General features: G+C 35.4%; 1 protein-coding gene across 1 annotated transcript in view; it reads right to left on the bottom strand.

The window, feature by feature from the left end:
- The window catches only part of LOC124359270 (rhophilin-2-B), a 169,998-nt gene extending 150,073 nt beyond the window's left edge, over positions 1-19,925 (bottom strand). Inside the window, 2 exon segments of the mRNA XM_046811890.1 lie at positions 10,926-11,958; positions 19,670-19,925. Of these exon segments, the coding sequence (XP_046667846.1) occupies positions 10,926-11,930 (1,005 nt within the window). The 5' untranslated portion in view covers positions 11,931-11,958; positions 19,670-19,925.
- Between the last annotated feature and the right edge of the window lie 648 nt (positions 19,926-20,573).

Genomic DNA, 20,573 nt, shown 5'->3' with positions numbered 1-20,573 from the left:
GTGTTGCTAATTTAGAAGTTGACATGGATCATCCTTTATACGCGTTCTCGTACCCTTTACGATGTAGTATTCAATAGTATTCAACTGGCCATAACTAAATAATAAGTAAACTTTGGCACAGTTACCTTGGATAAGAATAAAGCCCTGTTTAAATCTCTTAAATTATTCAGACATAATTTTCCATCTGTAAAGAATAACATAAGGTATTGTCCTATCAATATTCAGCTAAAGAAACCCTCCGAAATCGGTCATTCAGAGGTGTACACAAATTTAGTTTTGAAAACAGTTTAAGGAGTGTTTAAGAGTAAGCATTGGTTAAGTTTTAAATGATTTTATATTTATTGATCTGACGGAACAGATAAGTGACAAAAGAAAAGTAACTTGCACAATCCTGACAAAAATAATCATTTAAAGGGACTATAGTAATCCGGATTAATTTAAAATATGGGTATATATAACAAGTAATTACTTGCATTTAATAAAAAAGACATTGCAAATTATTGAACAAAAACAGGTAGACTATAAAATGGATTTTGAATTTTAGCATACCCGTTTTATCTAAGGGATAAGCTAATGTAATCTTTCCGATGTATTGGTGTGTTATTGTTAACAACACGAACATGACTACAACATGTCACTAACTACCATCATACCCAGTTAGATGTGTGTATCATAGGTACGCTCTGACTTCCTTTGGAAAAAGAGTACGCCTTTCAAGATAATAATTTGGAGAACTCATTAAAAGTTGACCGCTATGTATGATTGATTTTTAGTTAATTAATGAATACTAAATGTTTATAAACAAATAAGCGCATACTGTAAATAAAACAGCATTTACCTCAGTTTTATTCTCAAACCACCCACTTTAAGACCTTCCACCTAATTATCAGACCTTCGAATCAACACTCATTGTTGATTTCAACACAGCCGAAAGTACTGAACAGCTCATTAACTTAATATTAAATACAACAAAATTCATGAAATTCAACTTACTCCTTTCATTTTTTTTTCAAGTCAGTATATCATCCACTCGTACAATACATAATCTTACCATATTGTTTTAGTAAGTCTATGACTACCAAAACATCTGGAAGTGTAAGGATTATTCTTTAATGTACTTTATTTTGAAATGTGATGGGTGTTATGATTTATAATCTCTCATCTAATCACGTTCTTGGCATAACTCACTCTAAATGAATTCTTTTGTATTTTTAGCTGTATAAATAAACAGAAGACTTGAACTAAGTATATTATATGTAAAGATTCATTAAATAAATGATTTAGTCTTATTTTCTACATTTTAATAACTTTATAAACAACAACAGTCGTGATGCTTATTAAGGAGGTAAACAAGAAGGAAATTCAATTTACGCAATTCCTGTTAATACGTATGCTTGCCTACAACAACGTCCACACAGCGAATATGTGAGTGTTTACCTAAAACGGCCGCGGATGATCCATTGTTCGAGGGCACACCCCATTGTTGTCTTATCGTGATTACAACACGCGTGTGAGTAGGCGTTTATTCCCGCGCGCGGGAACAACAATCACGTGACGTAATCACTAAGCCGGGTGGATGAAGGTGTTACCGACATCGAGGCGGCCGTGGCTGAGCGCCTTCGGTCTGTCTGATCACGTGAGCACTGGCAGCGGTTGTTGCGTGGCCGTTGCGTTGATGAGATCATGTACGCGGTAGCAGGCCGGCTGACGTCACTGCTTCCAGTCATGGGTCGTAAACTTGATAATAAATGAAACGTGGGCGGTCGTCTATAGGTGAAGTTGAAACTGATTAATTTTATGATTTGCATTTGTTCGACAATCGTCGAAGATTTTATAGTAACGTTTAATTCTTTACACATTTTGTGATAAGTGGCACAGTTCTAGTTTAGCGACTAGAAATCATTTAAAATTATTTTTACTCTACTACTTTCACTGCTCCAATACATGTTTAATCAACATTGAATTCTGTATTACAGAGCAACAGAAAATGCATAACTAAAGAAAATCGCACATTTGTGCGATAGTTGAAATAACTGCTTGTTTATTCTGCATGACCGAGTTAATATGTTATTAAAACTCCCACAGGCACCATCTGTTGGTTTGTCAGATGACAGGCTTTGCGATAGGAAGGTCCTAGATATTTGAAGATTGGTATAGTAATAATAATTCTTTATTGTGTATAAAACTTAGTTGTACCGCCGTTCTTTGGGATCGTGTCTAAAGCATCGTAGTGCAATCAATTGTGCACCTGATAGAACAAAGACTATGCCTCTTCATCTAAACTACATTTGATAGCTGCTGGATAACCAGACTGAGCTCCTCTGTAGCCGAAGTGTCTCTTATTTTGAACCAATGGGAGGAGTTCGGTTTGAATGTCTTTGTCGCCGGTGGAATGGAGCTTAACTCAGTATTCGAATTTGATCAACCCTTTTTTCATAGCCACTTTATTTAATATATGCTTATGGCAATCAATATACCGGGTGTCTAAAAAGTCCCATCCCCTCCTTTTATCTTTATTATGAATAGAGATGAATCTATTTACTTTTAAGGATGTTCGTATGACCAACTGAGGAGTTTTTTGATGTATAAAAATTTTTTACTGAGGTATTTTGGGTGTAAGTCAACATTTTTAAACAGGAATCCCTAGCAAGTGACACCTCATTTTAAAGGTGTTATAAAGAGAAGAATAATTGCGCATACAAGAGGTCTCTAATGTTACTCTATCAAATTTGGTGGCCAATTCAAATATGAATTGTTTATAAAACATGAAACTCCCACAATTTAAGTTACATTTACAGTTATTGTAGGGCACATAAAACATTCACTCACTAGTTGTTTTGAGAACTTACAACTCCAAATTAAAAACAAGTTATTACAAGAACCAATAAACAACAATAACCATGATTAACTTTAACATAAGACACATTCAATCCAGTTACTGTGTCAAAGTGGACTGTATATGTCTCACATACTTACTGCAAACCAGCAAAACCAGCTATTGGTATTCTTAGGACCTCCTAATGGGCTTCGGTCAGACAAAACAAAACCTAATAAATGCTATGTTGGGGGTGGGTCATACATGAAAAAAAAACTCATCAGTTGGTCATATAAACATCCCCCAAAGGACATCGCTCCATCTCTATTCATAAGAAAGTTAATAGGGGAGGGAGGACTTTAAAGGCACTCGGTATTCCTTATATGTTTCGTGAAGGAAAATCTTGATTAGAAATTTCATAGGATAATGCGTTTGTAAAGAAATGCAACTCACTTCTTAAAGGCAGTACGTTTTGATTTGTCTATTGGACTATTGATACATTGTTATAGTAATGTGAGTAAACAATTTAATTTAGAAAGAACATACATATATTTCCAGCTATAAAATACACATCAACATCCATAATAACTAAGTCTAGAAAATGATCCTCGCATGGGTCGTAACCTGTGCGCGAGAATCTCGAGTCCAATCAGTCCACGATAAGTTAATTAATTGATATATTTAAAATAATGAACAACAAGTTTAAACATTCTTTGTTTTTAAACCGAATTGACAAATGAAATATATCTGGCTGTACTCTGGCTGTGGCTCTATATATAGCAAAGTACAAAATATGTAGTAAAATTATAATCCATTAAGGGCATAATTCAATTATGTAATTGAATTATAATTAAAATAAATATTTTCTGGAGAGCTCTGATTGAGCCTTTTTTGTTTCAATCTATCACCAAATTAACTTCAGTAACTATTACATACAATTAATACATCGTAGTCTTTCACTACACGATATGTCAAACCTGGATTCACCATTTTCCCCCAGGGTGCTGTAGAGGTCAGGCTGGAATACACGAAATGAAACAGCAGGAGTCGGCGGGGAAAATATTATTTCCAAGAGTGATTTTTCTTTCATTAATGTAACGCTACGTGAAATATTACAGCATATACGAGAGAAAGATTATTTAGATGTAATAGCTCATTTCATGTTTTAAAATATAACTCTGAAAATGTGAGACTGATCAGGTGTGAAGTGACACTCTGAAGGCTGTCGTAAGCGGTAGTTGATGCAGCTATGCACTGCGATGTGTAGCAAGCTATGGCACAGATAACAGCTATCAGTGACACAGACAGCACAGCGCACCACCAGGCTATTGTCACTGCCACCACAATAGCTAGCCTTGTCTCACCGGAACCTCGCTTCCGGCACGGCCACAGCTCAATGGATCGCCGAACTGTTCTTAATTAGTCGACAATCACAATTACACCGACAGTCTCGTTTTGTCTCTAGGGAAAGGCGTGTTTTACACGAACAGGTGAGTCGTCACCTTGTGGAATGTTTGAGAGCATTGCACCTTTTTGAGCGGTCGGTGATCGATCGGAAGCGAAAGGAAGGGCTTACTGCCTTTCACTGGAAGGGATCAGAGGCCTCTGGTGGAATTGCGAAATAAGAAGGATTGACCCATAAACTAGAGGACAATCCATTGTCCGGTCGCGTAACGAAACAATCAATGGTTCAATTCACCCACAGTCACAGTGCCAGTTCCCTGACCTTCGACCCGGAGCTACGTGTGGCCGACTGCGGCTAGCTGGTGTCCGCACTCTACACTCTACACGCCCTCAACAGTCACTCTACACAGGCTGCTATAGGTCACATTACTGGGCTCGGTTATAACTACTGCGTCAAGAAGTTCAAATAAGGGTTTCTATACAATAATGCGGTTGAACACTACAAAACCTGGCCTGTAGAACTGCAATTCTATTAATCAGGAGAGCCGTATGATGAAAATTCAGCAACTATATATATCTTAGCTCTGTTGAGCACGTTTATAAATATTTACATCAATACAAATTTCTAGAAATTAGTAGAATGCCACGCAATGCTAATTACATGTTCCCTAAAATACCGTTTTACGTAAAGGAAACTATCCTATATCAGCTTTGCTAATCAGGATAATGCTATCTAGGTTATTTAATTTAGCAGTATAATATTATGAAAACTATGCAGTGCGTACGTGAGTGTGCGCATGCATAATATTTAATTTATATTTGTTATTTTGTATAACATATTTTATGTATGATAATATTATATAGTTGTTATTATTAATTATCAGCTATGTATAGTGTATTTCTATATGAACACCGTGTGCTCTTGTTGAAATAATCATGTGTTATGTTATTTATTTATTTTAATTATATATACAATAGCCGCAGATGAAATATCCTTATAGCTATTTTGACAACTAAACAAAATGCAATAAATTTCAGTACAAAGGAGAAAAGACCTTTAAACAAGAATATTAGGCTAAGCAAAAATTAACAAATTAAAAAAAAAAAAACTCTGTACTAGTTCAGACACTTAGTATACCTAACTAAACAAAAGAATAATTTTTATAACAATACAAAACTGAATGGTTTGTTTTATAATTGGTCGTGTGCTCTTGTTGAAATAATCATGTGTTATGTTATATATTTCATATGTCGATTAAATTTCTGATCGATATTTATATTATTGAATTTTATTGTTTTGCACGTACATACGGTTAAGACATAATATTTAATTTATATATGAAACACATATTGTATTTATAGTTTTATTATCACTTACCAACATGTCATTAACTATTATAAATGGTAATATTTAATATGGCTAGTTATCAATTACATTGGAACATGACTTATACGTCTTTGTATAGATAGAAATTTGTATTGTACACTATTTTTACTTTAATTCTTGATCTGTCAGTTGCTTGGGTATAAAAAGCGTATACATGTAACTGTTTAGGAATAAATTATTTGAAGTTGAACTTGAACTTTTGGAAATGATGTAAAGGGTTGTAGGAACGTATGAACTTTAATTTCAGAGCACGATTTATATCCCTTTTCATTGTGAAACAGATTACATTACTCTGAGAGACCAAAAGATTTGCGATGATGGATGTAATAAAAATATTATTTTAATCGATGTAAAATATCAATGGGAATCCGTAGCCATGCAAAACTGATGTACCGGCCTTGAAGTCAACTGAGTCTGTAATCACACAATTCACAGTCATTTTCGCAACAGGTTCAGGGTTTCCTCATGTATCTCATGAATCATCTAGTAGTTTTTCCTTGTTGATGATAGTTATGTTGTTACTGTGGATATGATGCACTACTGAAGGAAAAGAACGGATAACACTAATTAGTTGTGTGTAAGTAAAACAAAAGATACCATATTTTTAAGTTTAAAGCATCGTATAAACTTTTACACCGACTGTCTATACATGGCATCTCAGCTGGATACTACAAATAGTGGTAAGATAAATCCCTGTATCTTGCTACGACTATAATACGGAAAAAACATCAGGTCTGGATACTACAAATAGTGGTAAGCTAAATTCCTCTATCTGGGTACGACTAGACTGTGGAAGAAACATCAGTATTTTCATGGAAGTGCCTTGGAGTATACCTATCACATATGTATGTGAGTGATTGAAGCAGTGACGAATCTAGAGTTTCAATGTTAGAGAGGGCGTGGCCATCAACTCATATTTCATGGGAAGGAAGGTATTTGGATGTACAGTAAAATAGTATCATACTTCTAGAAATGGATTAAACGATTTATTACTCAGAACTTCAGAGAAACAAAACAGCTTTTTCTACTATTACACGTTCTCGTCTTCTAATACAATGCATAAAGCTATGTCCCCATCTACAATGTTACTACAAAATAACCTCCTCAGGAGAGTTCACATTTGGTTTGATTATACCTGTCAGTAGTACCTATAATGACCACAGCAAAAATCAATTTGTCATTTAAATCTAGGCAACCCAATTGGTTTTCGAGAGTGGTACATTGAACATTAAGCCACAAATGTCGAGATATCAGGGTAAAAATGGCTGCTCGATGGGTTTTGTTAACTGCGGGGGATGTCTGTTGGAGTGGTGGTGTTCCCTTAACGATAAGTATTGTCTTTCCCAGTCTCCTGTCCCGATTTGCCTAGAAAAGGCTGGAACAGAGCTAGCCTAGCCTCCTCTGCTACCAAGGCGGCATGACTGAGTTAGTGCCCGCTATCCCTCCTCAAAGGATCTTGACAGGAGGTCATCTCTATCCCCAAGATTACACACCCTGAATATCTTGGCACTCATGCCGCTTTTGTCCTTTTAATATAAAGATCAATATGTGGGTTCCTCTTCATTTTTTCCTGCAGTGAAAAAAATTTAGAAAGAAGTTTATTAAGAAACATGATTAATTTTTCTTTTTCTTGGTGGTTATCACTGGAAGTACCTCTGAATGGAGTGATATCGGTGATTAAAATTCCTAAACTCAACACACGCAAGTTATTCCATCGATGAGGCAATGAATAATAATATATTTACTTTTTTGTTTATGTTAATTCTAACAATTTCTAAGAATTTCTGACACAGGTTGAAAAATAATAAAGGAACAGTGGCATTGGTTTAAATTTAAATGAGTTCTTGTGGCTTGAGTCCATATTGGTTTCGTCTTTCACATACCTTTTCATTGGCTTGGAGAATGTTAGAATACCACCTTGACACTCCAACCTGTGACAAACTCTAAAGCACCAAACGTACAAGAGCAAAGCGGCCGAGAGACCAATGCAACCGTGGCCGTGGGTAATAGCCATACTAAACAGGTAAACACGTGCAATAACCGGACAGCCGTAATAACAGTGGAGACCACACTCGGTGGCTGCTGGACAGTTACGACAGCGCTTGTGTAATGGTTGTAGTCAGGCAACAGACGAATTTACAGCTGGATAGGAACTGGTAAGTCAGGATCAGCTGGCAGTAGAGAGTAGAAGGGGTAGACATCACGCTAAATAGGGAGACAGAAGACTGCGGATAGTTACAGCAGTAGAGAGGTAGTGTGTGTAGTCAGGCAACAGACAAACTTATAACTGGCTAGGAACTGGTAAGTCAGGATCAGCTGGCAGTAGAAAGTAGAAGGGGTAGACATCACTCTAAATAGGTAGGCAGAAGACTGCGGATAGTTACAAAAATAGAGGGGTAGTGTGTAGTCAGGCAACAGACGAGGTTACAGCTAGGTATGAACTGGTAAGTCTGGATCAGCTGGCAGTACAAAGTAAAAGCGGTAGACATCACGCTAAATAGGTTGGCAGAAGACTGCGGATAGTTATAACAATAGAGGGGTAGTGTGTATTATCAGGCAACAGACGAGGTTACAGCTGCGTATGAACTGGTAAGTCTGGATCAGTTGGCAATAGATGGTAGAAGGGTAGACATCACGCTAAATAGGTTGGCAGAAGACTGCGGATAGTTATAACAATAGAGGGGTAGTGTGTGTATTATCAGGCAACAGACATGCTTACAGCTGGGTATGAACTGGTAAGTCTGGATCAACGTTCCAGTCAGGATGGTTAAAAGTTGCATTGTATTAAAAACATTGCGGTGGGATTATATCTTTCGTATTCAAATTTTAATTTACTAAATTGTAACTGTGGAGTATCAGAAATGCAGTAAAAAGATATCTTTGGATAACTAGCAGAATAAGCCTACCTGGTTACCTATAATACGTGGTGTCTTAGCTGACAAATCATAATCAATTGAGTAATTTATAGCTGCAGATTAAAGACTCTAACACAGGAGTTAAATGTCTACCAATTACGTAGTTCAAGCTATGGAAGAATTTGTAATAACATCAAGCAATCTTACTAATTACGTAAGTTAGGAAAATGAGAAACGATCTACTAACAGCAGTAGATGGAAAATCCCATGCCAGACCAAACGAGTACAAAGGTAGATATTAATAGTCTTTTATTACATACGAGTTTACGTAATCCACCAGTGAATGTTGGCATCTACAAAACAATATATATTGTACAAACTATATATACAGCCTGCAAAATATAGTCTAAAATAGGTTCAAATCAACTAGAAAAAAGATAATTAAACTAACATAATTAATTAGGAGAGTCTAAAGAGGACAAATGTCGATGATTCAAAGGAAGCTGCCTATAGTTTAACCAGAAGACGAACCCTTGTGTGGTACTATAAACTTTGAAAGACCAAAATCCCCCTATATAACTTAGGTTCATTATTATGTCAGTTATGTCATTATTATTAAGAACGTTCCAGACAACCGCACAAATCCTCTTCCACTGTTGGAACCTATAAAGATCCTCCAAGAAAAACAAACGTAATGGAGACAGAGAGCGTGACGGATAAAATAATCTCAATATATTTTATTGACAGCTATGGTATTAGCAATCAGTAGAAACGTTCGCAATATCAATTAATTCAGCACGGTAGCGACTGCGATGGCGTGCGTGCGTGCCTCATCATCTCCTCATCACGCTCGCCCACGTTTGTGACTGGGAGACTACCTCAAATACCCAACGTTATAAGGTTTCCAGCACTGCTCGGGCTTCACCACGGTTCGATATGATCACCCGATCAATCGACATCGTCATCGTCTCATGTCCAGTAAGAGCCTTACTGATCTGACCGAGCATCACGGGCGTACTCGTATTGTTTACTTATTGATCACGAGAAGCTTTTGGCAACTTAACCTCAATTCATTGGCTGAAAATTCAATTAGCGCCACTCGGGTCAAGTTTGTAGCACTGACTAAGTACACTACATCTAGACTACATCATTTTATTCTTACATTAAATGACTTTCAAGTTCCTTTGTTTTGAGCTCATAATTTCGAACTAGATTACACACGAATTTACTTATATTATGGACTTTATCAGAGGGTAGGCTATATCCAAGGCTTTACTTCTCGCATCGAGCTGTCAATAAAGATTATATAAGCATAATAAACTATAGTTACTGTATCCTAAAACCTTTACCCTTATGACATGTAACCTTTTGATTACTGACCGGATTTAACAAATAGGCTTTCTCAACTGGAATTAATAACCAATCCTCTTATAAGAAGCAAAGAATTTTACTTCTAGAGAGAGGCATATAATCGGTGTTTGATAAGAGACGGAGTTATTGAGTCGTAAAACAGAGAGTCCCCTTATGAATAACATACTTGGACACCGCTTTCCTGTTCGGTAAGGGGCATTCACATTCATGTCCTCAGAGGACACCTGTCTGTCTGTCTGTCTGTTGTGTAACAGTTGGAATAGTCTCTCGGTGTTGTATTACTGCCACGGTATGTTGTCTCAATGACCCCTACAAGAGGCCTCTCATTCCTTATAATTATCATTCTACAATCAGTTCAACTACTCTGTAATATTAGCTTTTAGTTTATTTCCTGTAGTGGTAGTTCTATTGCAAATAGGTTAGTTTACAAAGTAATTCAGTATCAAATTACATTTTCACACAAAAATAGTTTAAAAGCTCATATACTCGTAGTTCAATACTGGGAACTTCAATCAATCTCATAACAAATAACATTAGAATGAGACAATGATGTTTATGTTTAACTATAGAACTGTTCTAAACTGAAAAGTCGATAAAAAGTAATAAACCCTTTTTAAGATATAATCTAGAATAAAAATATGTTAATTTTTATAGACCTATATATACTTTTATGAAAAGTTGAAGTCATTTTGCGAATTTCATAAAAAGGCGACTCAATTTCAATTGTCACTTAATGCAAAAGATTTCTTTTAATGACTGCTAACTTAGAGAAATAATAATCAGTGTAATAGTAAATTACATAATATACATGAAAAAGAAACCTAAGCATGTTAATGTTGATTCTTAATTTGGCAGGATATGGATAGTGTAACAAGTACTTATAATGACAGGCAATATGATGGTTACAAACGGATAAATAATGTATAAAGGTGCAACCAATAATGTTGCCCTAGGTAGAGTAACTTTTTATTTAGCAAAATATGAGGAATGTGTCAAGAGATTGACTCTTAAACACAGCCAGGATGATGTTTCCAAATAGATGTATACTATATAAAAGGTTAAAGACATTAGTGAAAATAATTTAAAAACTTACCCTTATAAAGGCGAAGTTGGGCTTTTTATCCAAGTTTTTGATCTCGTCTCTGCCCTCGTCGCTGTCAACACTATTTTGCTTTTCTCTGGACACCTTCCCTTCACTCATGAAACTCTGCACACTCAGACTGACACTGTTCAAGCTAAGGTTACTTGTATACAAATTGTTATCTTTAATAGCTTGTGTAAGTGTGTTCAGGCAAGCCTCACTCTTAGGTCGAAATTCGCGCTTTAAATACGTATCCTTTCTGGTAAGGACAGTTCCTTTCGGTTGATGATTAAACTGATCACTTTTTTTACTATCGTTATCACTGCTGATGCCTTCGTCATCGTCTTCTTTTTGTTGACAAATGGTCGTCAAATTCCTGTCCAGCTGGCCGTCCAACGACAAGGCCAAAGATTTATTCTCAATCACTATATTTTGATTGATGGCTCTCTTTTTCGGAGACACACTGTTGAATTGTCGATTTAGTTGAGGGCTTTTTTCTTCATTTTTCTCGTTGCTTTTATCTACATCAACTGGCTTTTTGGGGGCTATCTTTTTGATCTTGTGGTTTATTTTCAAATCCGAGTTTTCTTGAGTGGGGTCTGTTTCATTATGAATTTCTGTTGATGTGTCATTTAAGGGATTGAATTTGTACTCGAGCTGTTCTCTTGTGGAGGACGAATCAGGGACCGTCTTGCCTTCACTCCCACTTTTCAGTTCGGCCTGCTCTGTCTTGTTCAGACCGATATCTCTCTGGTAGCTCGTCCAATCGTCACTCCCACTGTCACTGTCTTCGTCTTGGAACCATTCCTGGGCGACTCCCTCAACATACTCTTTGGCCTCATCGTTTGGTGACGTGATATCTGTGACCAACGCCGCATTCAAAGCGAAGGTCTGCAGTTCTCCGGCCACTATAGGTCGATCATAGTTGCAGTTCACCGACAAATCGGACTCGGAATCGCTGGAGAAATCGTCGATGTCAGAGTCGCTGAAGCGACCGTTGCTCATCGGGAAGCTCATTGCACGCTTGACTCAGCTGCAGTTCATCCTACGTAATCACAACGTTAGCCTATGACCTGAGATGATGCAACCAGGGAAAGGTTACCAACGCTATAATATAATATGACGCGCTGGTGTTTGTGTATTAAACAGATTCAAATACATCAATAATAAGCTAAGGCATCACAAAGCAATTTTGGTGTTTTAATTAAGACTGTTAGTGGCTATGGATTAGTTATTATATACCATACCGCTCTAGTTTGGATGGATATATTGTGTTATAGATTGATAAACCGTCCACAAATGTGGTACTGTTTTAATAATCTGAGTTATAAGGATGGGCCAAATTCAAAATTTATTTAGTCTATGAATTACATTTTTAACTGGGCCTATTGAACTATATTCATTGATAACCCCATTATTTAATTTTGCGTTGTTCAAAACTCCAAAAGTTTCTAGGAAATAAACTCATTAAAAAATGAATGCATGATCAGGAGTATACTTTTAACACCTTCACTGCTTGTGCATACAGCATGAGACCGGCTAATATTAAACCTCCCTCTTCACCGTAAGGTGTCCGTCTCGGTCAAAGTACAAACAATACATGTCTAGGTACATTACATGTAGTTCGTTAATAGCATAGTTGCCTATGGCGGTAGCCGGTGGAGCTCAGGATTATTAGCCTAATCGATGGTCAAATCGTAGTTTGCTGTAATGAAATTTGCAACACCAAACGACTTACTGGTCATGCTGACCTTATGACCTTCTGAAAAAGTCCCATGTAAAAGAAGGGTTTTGTCCATTCAATAAATACTATTTCTCTGAATTTTGTGTAAGGAAATTTTAGGTCCTCATTTATAAAACCTTTTCAAAAAAAGTTTTTCAATAGTATGATAACTTACGCATCTATAGTTATCAGGATGTTTCCTACCCGTCCATCAACATCCAGATATCACCCACGTCGCCGAGCACAGCACGAGTCTACGAGAACGGTTATTTGTAAACTAAATAACTTTTATTCCCAGTATGAATGGATGTAATTTGCAGCAATCACGGTCTAGTAGTGATCACGACTTCAGGCACACGTTTGTAATTCGCGGGTTATCTTCCCCTGGTGATATCGGTAATTTGTTCCCCAAGGTCAGTCGGCTGAGTCATGAGCCATCGTCGCAACTCGTGGAGCCAGCGAACGTGCCAACACACACGAGATAAGTCTATGACAATGGAAGCCGTTCTGCCTGTAACAACTTTATTTAATGGAGGGAGACGGTTTACTGCAGTTGTGCCACAATTACTGGTTACAATTGAAACTCTTCACACTCTGTACATGTCTAAGGAAGTCTAATGAGACCGATAAACTCAACTCCAATTTGCATGCAGGAACGTGCTCATCTCCGCTTTATAGAATGTATGGTATGGCACGTTTTAGTAATACTACACATCGCATACCATCTTGAGGGATTCGTAGAAGTAATCTGGGTTTGATACAGTGATCTTATTCATGTTTTGTAGTTGTATAAATAATGGGAATTTTTCTTGTAGATTTTGTTGCGGCGCGGACCTTCTAGCTTAAAATTGAGGAACACGGACCCAGTCCCTGAGAGAAAAAGTGTTAACTTTGTTGGTAAACGTGCTCTGTATCTTAGTTGACAGTACGCCCTGTTTTTAAATGTGACAATTAGAAGATTCGTTGAATTTTATACGTTCTTACATTCTGCTTTCTGACAAGTAACGAGGTTCAGGTAATTTAACACAATGTTTTTCAGAATTTTAAATACTAGTTTGTCCGTAATATTCCTATTTGTGATCAGCAACGTTATTGTATTAATAGCAGTGATGTTTAATTGGTATCTATAGCAAAATGTTTCAGTATAAAATCACCTTGCAGTACGGTTTTGTTTCAGCAATACAAAACAAATAATTTTAAGTTGTAGTTTTGTAAGATCAGTTGACTCCTGAAATTCTACACACAGTACGGTTGGTTTTCTATTCTCCAAACACAAGTTATATATCTATTGCATTATTAATTTCATAGAAACAATGTGTGATTGACTTATTTTTCACGTAGACGATAATTTAATGTTGTTGTGAGTCAGACTATTGTTCAGGTTTCAAACAATGAATTTGTTACCACTTATTACAATAAAACGACATACATGTGATCTCAGTGTCTATGGCATGTGCTTATCTATTTTATTGTTGTGCTTTTGGTGTTTCAAATATGTTTGATTTCAAATTCTTGAGAAATATCTTGTCAGTAGTCCAAGCTAAGATCCATCAATGGTAAAAATGTTTAAACTCGCGTTCTAACTTAAATACGAAATTTGGTTTAGTGTTGTGTGCTTTGTTTAAACATAATGACTGATTTCATCTAAGGTACTTGAATTTAGTTTATTGCGGTTTTATTATCGTATTATGTGATAATTATAATACGATAATCAACTGATACGGTGAATCAGTCTCAACGATGCGACAGCGCCCTTTTCTCTTTGTATCATTCATGTTAATGATACCTTAGTTCATAACGTGTTTAGTGTCAAAAAACTATTTTGGTTGATAATACCTTAATACCTTAGTGAGGCCTCATTTTTAGAGATTTTACTGGGCAATGAGTACCACATACCTGTTTAATACTTATTGTTTAAAACACGATTTGAAATAAAAAAAGTTATTTTTGCTATGAAATTACCCAAGTTTAGGTTATTTATGAATGTTGTTTACTTGAAGAAAACAAGAAATGTAATTTTCTGCATCCGTACTTTTAGAGTCTGTTTGTTGGAATCTTACGTAAACACTACTGTACATTATATCAACTTATAGATATTTATCCTTCAATTACTAATTATAACTATGCTATTATTTAATTGGAAATTAAAATAAATTAGTATAGTTGCAGTAAATATATTCTTGAACAGACTACGTAATAAGTAAAATAAATAACTAGCATATACATTACTAAATTTAAACAGTGAATACACATATTAGTGTGTAACATTTTCACTACCACGACCTACATAAAATTAATATGCCACCGAATACTCCAAAAAATAGTATTAAAATACGAAAAGTAGCTATATATATTACTTTGTTCGGTTATGAAGATTAATTCTCGGTTCAATGAGTTTGATAATAGTGGTTTTTCTGGTACGGAAACTCTTATAACTGGCAAATCCCATTATCTCATCTGGTTCATTGAGGATTTAATCTTAAATTTCCGTTCATAATTTTAATCTTAGTTAGGAATATTTCAAGTGTTTACGCTCAGGTGGTGGCAATATATGGAATAACCGATAAAGTGACTGACGTGTCAATGAAGAATTCAGATACTTCACTTGAATATTTCAAGTAAACTGGCCTCGTGATGAGACTACAACTTTTTTTTTTTGTTGCGTGTGTAATGTATATTGTGTTATTATGGTTGTTGACTATTATCACTGATAAGTTACATGACTAAAACAGCTGGAAATTTGTTGTAGCGGATCAAGATTTTGGTTTATCTCTGAATTTTCCATATTAGTTGGACATTTGTGTAGAAACCGAGGGAAGTTCACAACGTACCGACTCAGAAGAAACTTCTTATTGGTTTTGTTGGTACTGACAAAAAAACACTTTTTGTAACTTCTATGTGATTTTTACTAAAAAAAAAAAAAAAAAAAAAAAAAAAAAAAAAAAAAAAAAAAAAAAAAAAAAAAAAAAAAAAAAAAAAAAAACTGTGCGAGAATGCAACTCTTTTCTGTTGTTCTCCTTAACATTCTTAGTAATGCCACTTGAAAGAATATCCATACCAATTTTACACTGCAATCCAGAAGGCCGACGAAATGTAGGAGGACCTAGGAAAAGGTGGAAAGAAACCTAAACCTTGAAGACTGAGCAAGATCCAGCCTAAACCCTGAGAATGGAGAAGAAGAAGAACATTTGTATTGCTCCACAGAGAATTCATTGACGAGCCTAGCTAGTGATGTTGCGACGTTAAACATTATCCCCTGGTGGAAGTTTCCTCTGTTTAGCCCAGTTGTTGTGGAGGATAGTGTTCCCCGCTAATCTATGAGTTTGCTTGTTTATACCTACCTAGTTCTCCCTTTATTTCACACAATTTACCTATCCCCTGACATTCGATTTACATATCCCAGCAGCAAGTAAAACCGAACATAACTGAATCTAGTATTTGAAAAAACTTTAATAACAAGAGATAATCGTTTTTACGAACTATCAAATTTTGAGTTTGTAAAATACAAATTTCATCTCTTCTCTTGGAATAAACACTCATATTATGTGATATTCATTCATGAGCTATTTGTAAGCGATAATATTTAGTAAACCGACATTCATCTTGTCTATAGTTAATCATAAGTCATCAAACACTCTTCTTACTTTATGAAATGATGGAAATGATGTTGGAGATTCAAAACACTTATGGAAATAGTGCTATATCTTGTAAACCCTCTTAGGTACCAACCGGCTACCAGCGATTACCAACCAATAGCCATAATTGAAAAACTATGTTTCCTTGAAGAGTAGTATTATTTGTTGCTTTAAGTAGCAATAAACTAAAGTCGTGAAATAAATTTGTAGGGCAGTTACAAAACTGTGATATCAAAAGTTTTGAGATCTTCCAAAATCTCCCTTTGGCCGATATCACTTTTAGAATGTGTGAAAGTGGAAGTTTCTCATAACGCGCACATCCCCTAAACATGTAACATTTTTAAAATACAGATTGTAAAGTATGTACATATGGTAAGTGAAATCTATTTAATGGTTTTTGATCAAAGAATGTATGTAGCTTCACAAGATTTGGTGTCATTTTTATTGCACTTTCTGCTCTCCTCCATTTTCCAGCCCAGTAAGTTGTGAAACCTATTAATTCGCTTTAAAAATAAGGCGAAACGTGAAAATAAGCGTGTGTAATGTATGTTATACATTTATCAATAAACTTCCCATTAGGTCTATTTGGCGAATAAAAGTTACACGTTTAAAATAGCATGAAATATTTTAAATGGATTACATACAGCACAGTAAATAGTATGAAATAAAACATATCATGTGTTCCAAAGAAATCCACCAATACTCTAAAACTCTCTAAGGTAGTGTATTATATTTCCCAAAATATTTTAACACGTAATTTTATAAATGTGGTTTATATTAATAGGCCCGAGTATGTCGAAACGATGTAATGAGATATAAAGAAGAAAATGAAGTAGTTTATTAAGGAGGAAAGCTATAGCCGTTTTATAACATTTTTTAGCTTAAGGCTAGTTGCACTGTACTCGTATGTTCAGAAACTAACAGTATTGTTAGACAAAATACTTATTACCAATACAGTAAGAACAAAAGATATAAATAATAGCCCATTTGTTAAACGTGTAGGTGTAGGTTTGTCAGCGTGTACATTAAATAGGTAGGCAAATAGCATAGAATTATTTCACTTTTAAATTGATACAATTTCAGAAATTACATCAGGAAATGTCATTAGTTTTTCCGACCAATTAAAATTCTTTAAATTCAATTTAAATCGCAGAATAGTTTGGTCTTTGCGATAAATTAAAAACAGCTTAAATCAAGATTGTACGGTAGAAAACTAAACTTCAACTAAAAACTTGATTATAGGTAAATTGAAATAGATGAGAAATAATACATAATAAACCCACAATTTTGACATTTTAATTATGATTTTATAAATTTATGATTTATGAATTTAATATATGAATTGTGCGCTATGTATGATAATATTTTACTAATAGCAAACAATAATAAACCTTAGATGAAAAACACAACCCAAATACAATCTTTATACAGATTATTTGTATCCGCTATGTTGAAGCAAATTTGATTGTAACTTTATTTTTATTTCCACATTTTAAACTATACTAACACAGGTACAAAAATATGTTTTATTTTGTCCAACAAACAAAAACCACACATTGTGATTGTTGAAATTCTATGTTGAATAATGTTATTTCTTCATTGTTTTGTCTCCACGGAATATTTCTATAATATGAGTCTGTGACGGGCTATGGGGTGTTGACTCAAGACATACCTTAGATAGATAACTTATCGCATCCTTACAGTTATGATAACATCTTGACTCATCGCAGGACTTCTATAGTAAATCTGTGATAAACTGGATCATAGACAAAATAGATTACACATGCTTACTGACTCTTTCAGCCTTCTAAGAAGCAAGTTAGCATCCGACAATTATTAAAAGGGGAAGCATTGATTATGTTATAAATTTATTGCAGCATACAAATAACTTAGTTATTATATGGCTTGATATGTTATGGAATATCCATTTAGGATCAATTCGGCGGATTTTAAGTTCTGTTAAGCGCAGGCAAGAGAATTAATAATATATTGTTGAACATTCACAGTCTATAGAAACAATATCAAGTCTCTGTTTAATTGTATAACTACCACAAGATATTAAGACACGACGCAACCAAATTATGGTCAACATTTTTACTACCAAATATAACAGTAGTAACTGCTGAAAGTTTAATAGTGTGCTTACTATACTACTGTTGAACTGTGGTAGTGAATGTGTTTCTGTGTACAATATACGGTAATTCTAAGCAATATATGGGTCAACCTCGATTTTTCTCATATTACAATATAATGTTCCAATAGTCAATTAGAAAAGGAAATGAGTAGAATTTCTTGCCGGAAAGCAGTTATAGGGAGCAGGCAACCGCCAGACGGTCATATATTGCTTAGAGTTACCTATTAGTGATCAGGGGCACTGACGTGATCTGGGCTTCAAATTTGGAACTACTCGAGTTAATTTTTTTTCTAAAAGAGCAAGCAGCGCGAAGCGCTGCGCAGCGGGCAGGCATCGTGCGTGATCCTTTTTTTTATTAAAAATTTCTGATAAATTTTTATTACATATTACAATATAATGTAGGTAATGTATGTAAAACAATTTTAAACACATAATTACATGCTGGAAAGCAAAGTAAACCAATATAATCCGCCCAATACAAAATCTCACTAAAAATCTGGTAAAGGAATCTGTGTCATTCCTTTGGCCTGAATCAATTCAGTATAGACGAAGATCACGCACGATGCTTGCCCGCTGCGCAGCGCTTCGCGCTGCTTGCTCTTTTAGAAAAAAAATTAACTCGAGTAGTTCCAAATTTGAAGCCCAGATCACGTCAGTGCCCCTGATCACTAATAGGTAATTCTCGCGGTTGCCTGCTCCCTATAACTGCTTTCCAGCAAGAAATTCTAGTCATTTCCTTTTCTAATTGACTATTGAAACATTATATTGTAATATGAGTTGCCTGCTCCCTATAACTGCTTTCCGGCAAGAAATTCTAGTAATTTCCTTTTCTAATTGACTATTGGAACATTATATTGTAATATGAGAAAAATCGAGGTTGACCCATATATTGCTTAGAATTACCCAATATACTTTTGAATACTGAGCATTACAATATATACACTGTAGTAAGGTTAAGTATACTGTTTAGTAATAATCTGCTACTGCTGGCTAACGAAGTGTTAAACTCTGCAACAGTCAAAGTTTAATTTTTTATAATGAAATATTGAAATATAGTTATTCATTATACGTAATATGTAGTCTATTCAAGAATACCTCTACTGCAGGCTACTAATTTACTTTTCCAATCCAGTAAACAACTGAACGTTGAAAGTTATATGTTGTTACAGTATTAGCGTACACGCAAAGCGTTTAATGACCTTTCCCTTTAGTCACAGAGGATAGTATTTTGAACTCTTATTGATCGCTTACTCTAAATACACACTTGGTGAAATACAATAAAAACACAATTCGAACTGAGCGCAGACACTCCGGTCACTTCACATCCAATCCACAATTCGTGCAGCACCTTACATCTCCTCGTTATCACTAATAGAGACTAGTTAGTGATCGCACTAAACACGTACAGGACCCGCACGCACGCGCGACTGTAGTCGAGAGACACGAGTCGTTATCACTAAACTATCGGTGTCAACTGTAAACAACACCTCAACCGCCACCGCGCCAAACAAGACGCCACGGACCAACGGACAAACACAGCTGTGCGTACCGCGGCAGCAGTGGCGCGGTGGTGGCGCAGGGGGGAACTACTGATAGGAGTGGAACAGCTGACTGTGCTCTCCCGCCTACCTGTAACCGTGACGCACGCACACACATTATAGCCTACTCTGGATCGATACTGAATACGCTTAAAGTACATCGGTGAACAAAGCTCTGTCTGACAGTTCATTGATAGTTTGGTGTTTTATCCATCAATTCATATTAGACTTTAGAAGGATAACGGTGATAGTGACATTATTTTAGTATTTTTATACTATACTAACCTGTAGTAGTTAGTAGATGATTAGGTACTAAAATAGTTTTGATAATTTCGTTGAGTTTTTGTTCATATTATTAATGCAATCAAACAAGTGGTATCTAAAATATTTAATTTAAACAGATTTTTATAAACAAATCTTTCACAACAACTATTTTTTACAATTATTTTTACTCTATTTATTAAATTACCGTGAAAGGAGTATGTGACCCTAATTTTTGTACTTACGTACTGTATAATACGTTAACTATTAACTACAAATAGTCAAGTCATCCCTCCAAGACTAAACTTTCACTATTTTTCATTATTATACAGTTTTATAACAGTGAAACTTTTCGTACCATTGAAGTCG

The sequence above is a fragment of the Homalodisca vitripennis genome, chromosome 1 (genome assembly GCF_021130785.1).
Source record: "Homalodisca vitripennis isolate AUS2020 chromosome 1, UT_GWSS_2.1, whole genome shotgun sequence".
Classification (NCBI taxonomy): Eukaryota; Metazoa; Arthropoda; class Insecta; order Hemiptera; family Cicadellidae; genus Homalodisca; species Homalodisca vitripennis.
Note: the sequence above shows the minus strand (reverse complement) of the source record. Positions and strands in the feature narration are given on the sequence as shown.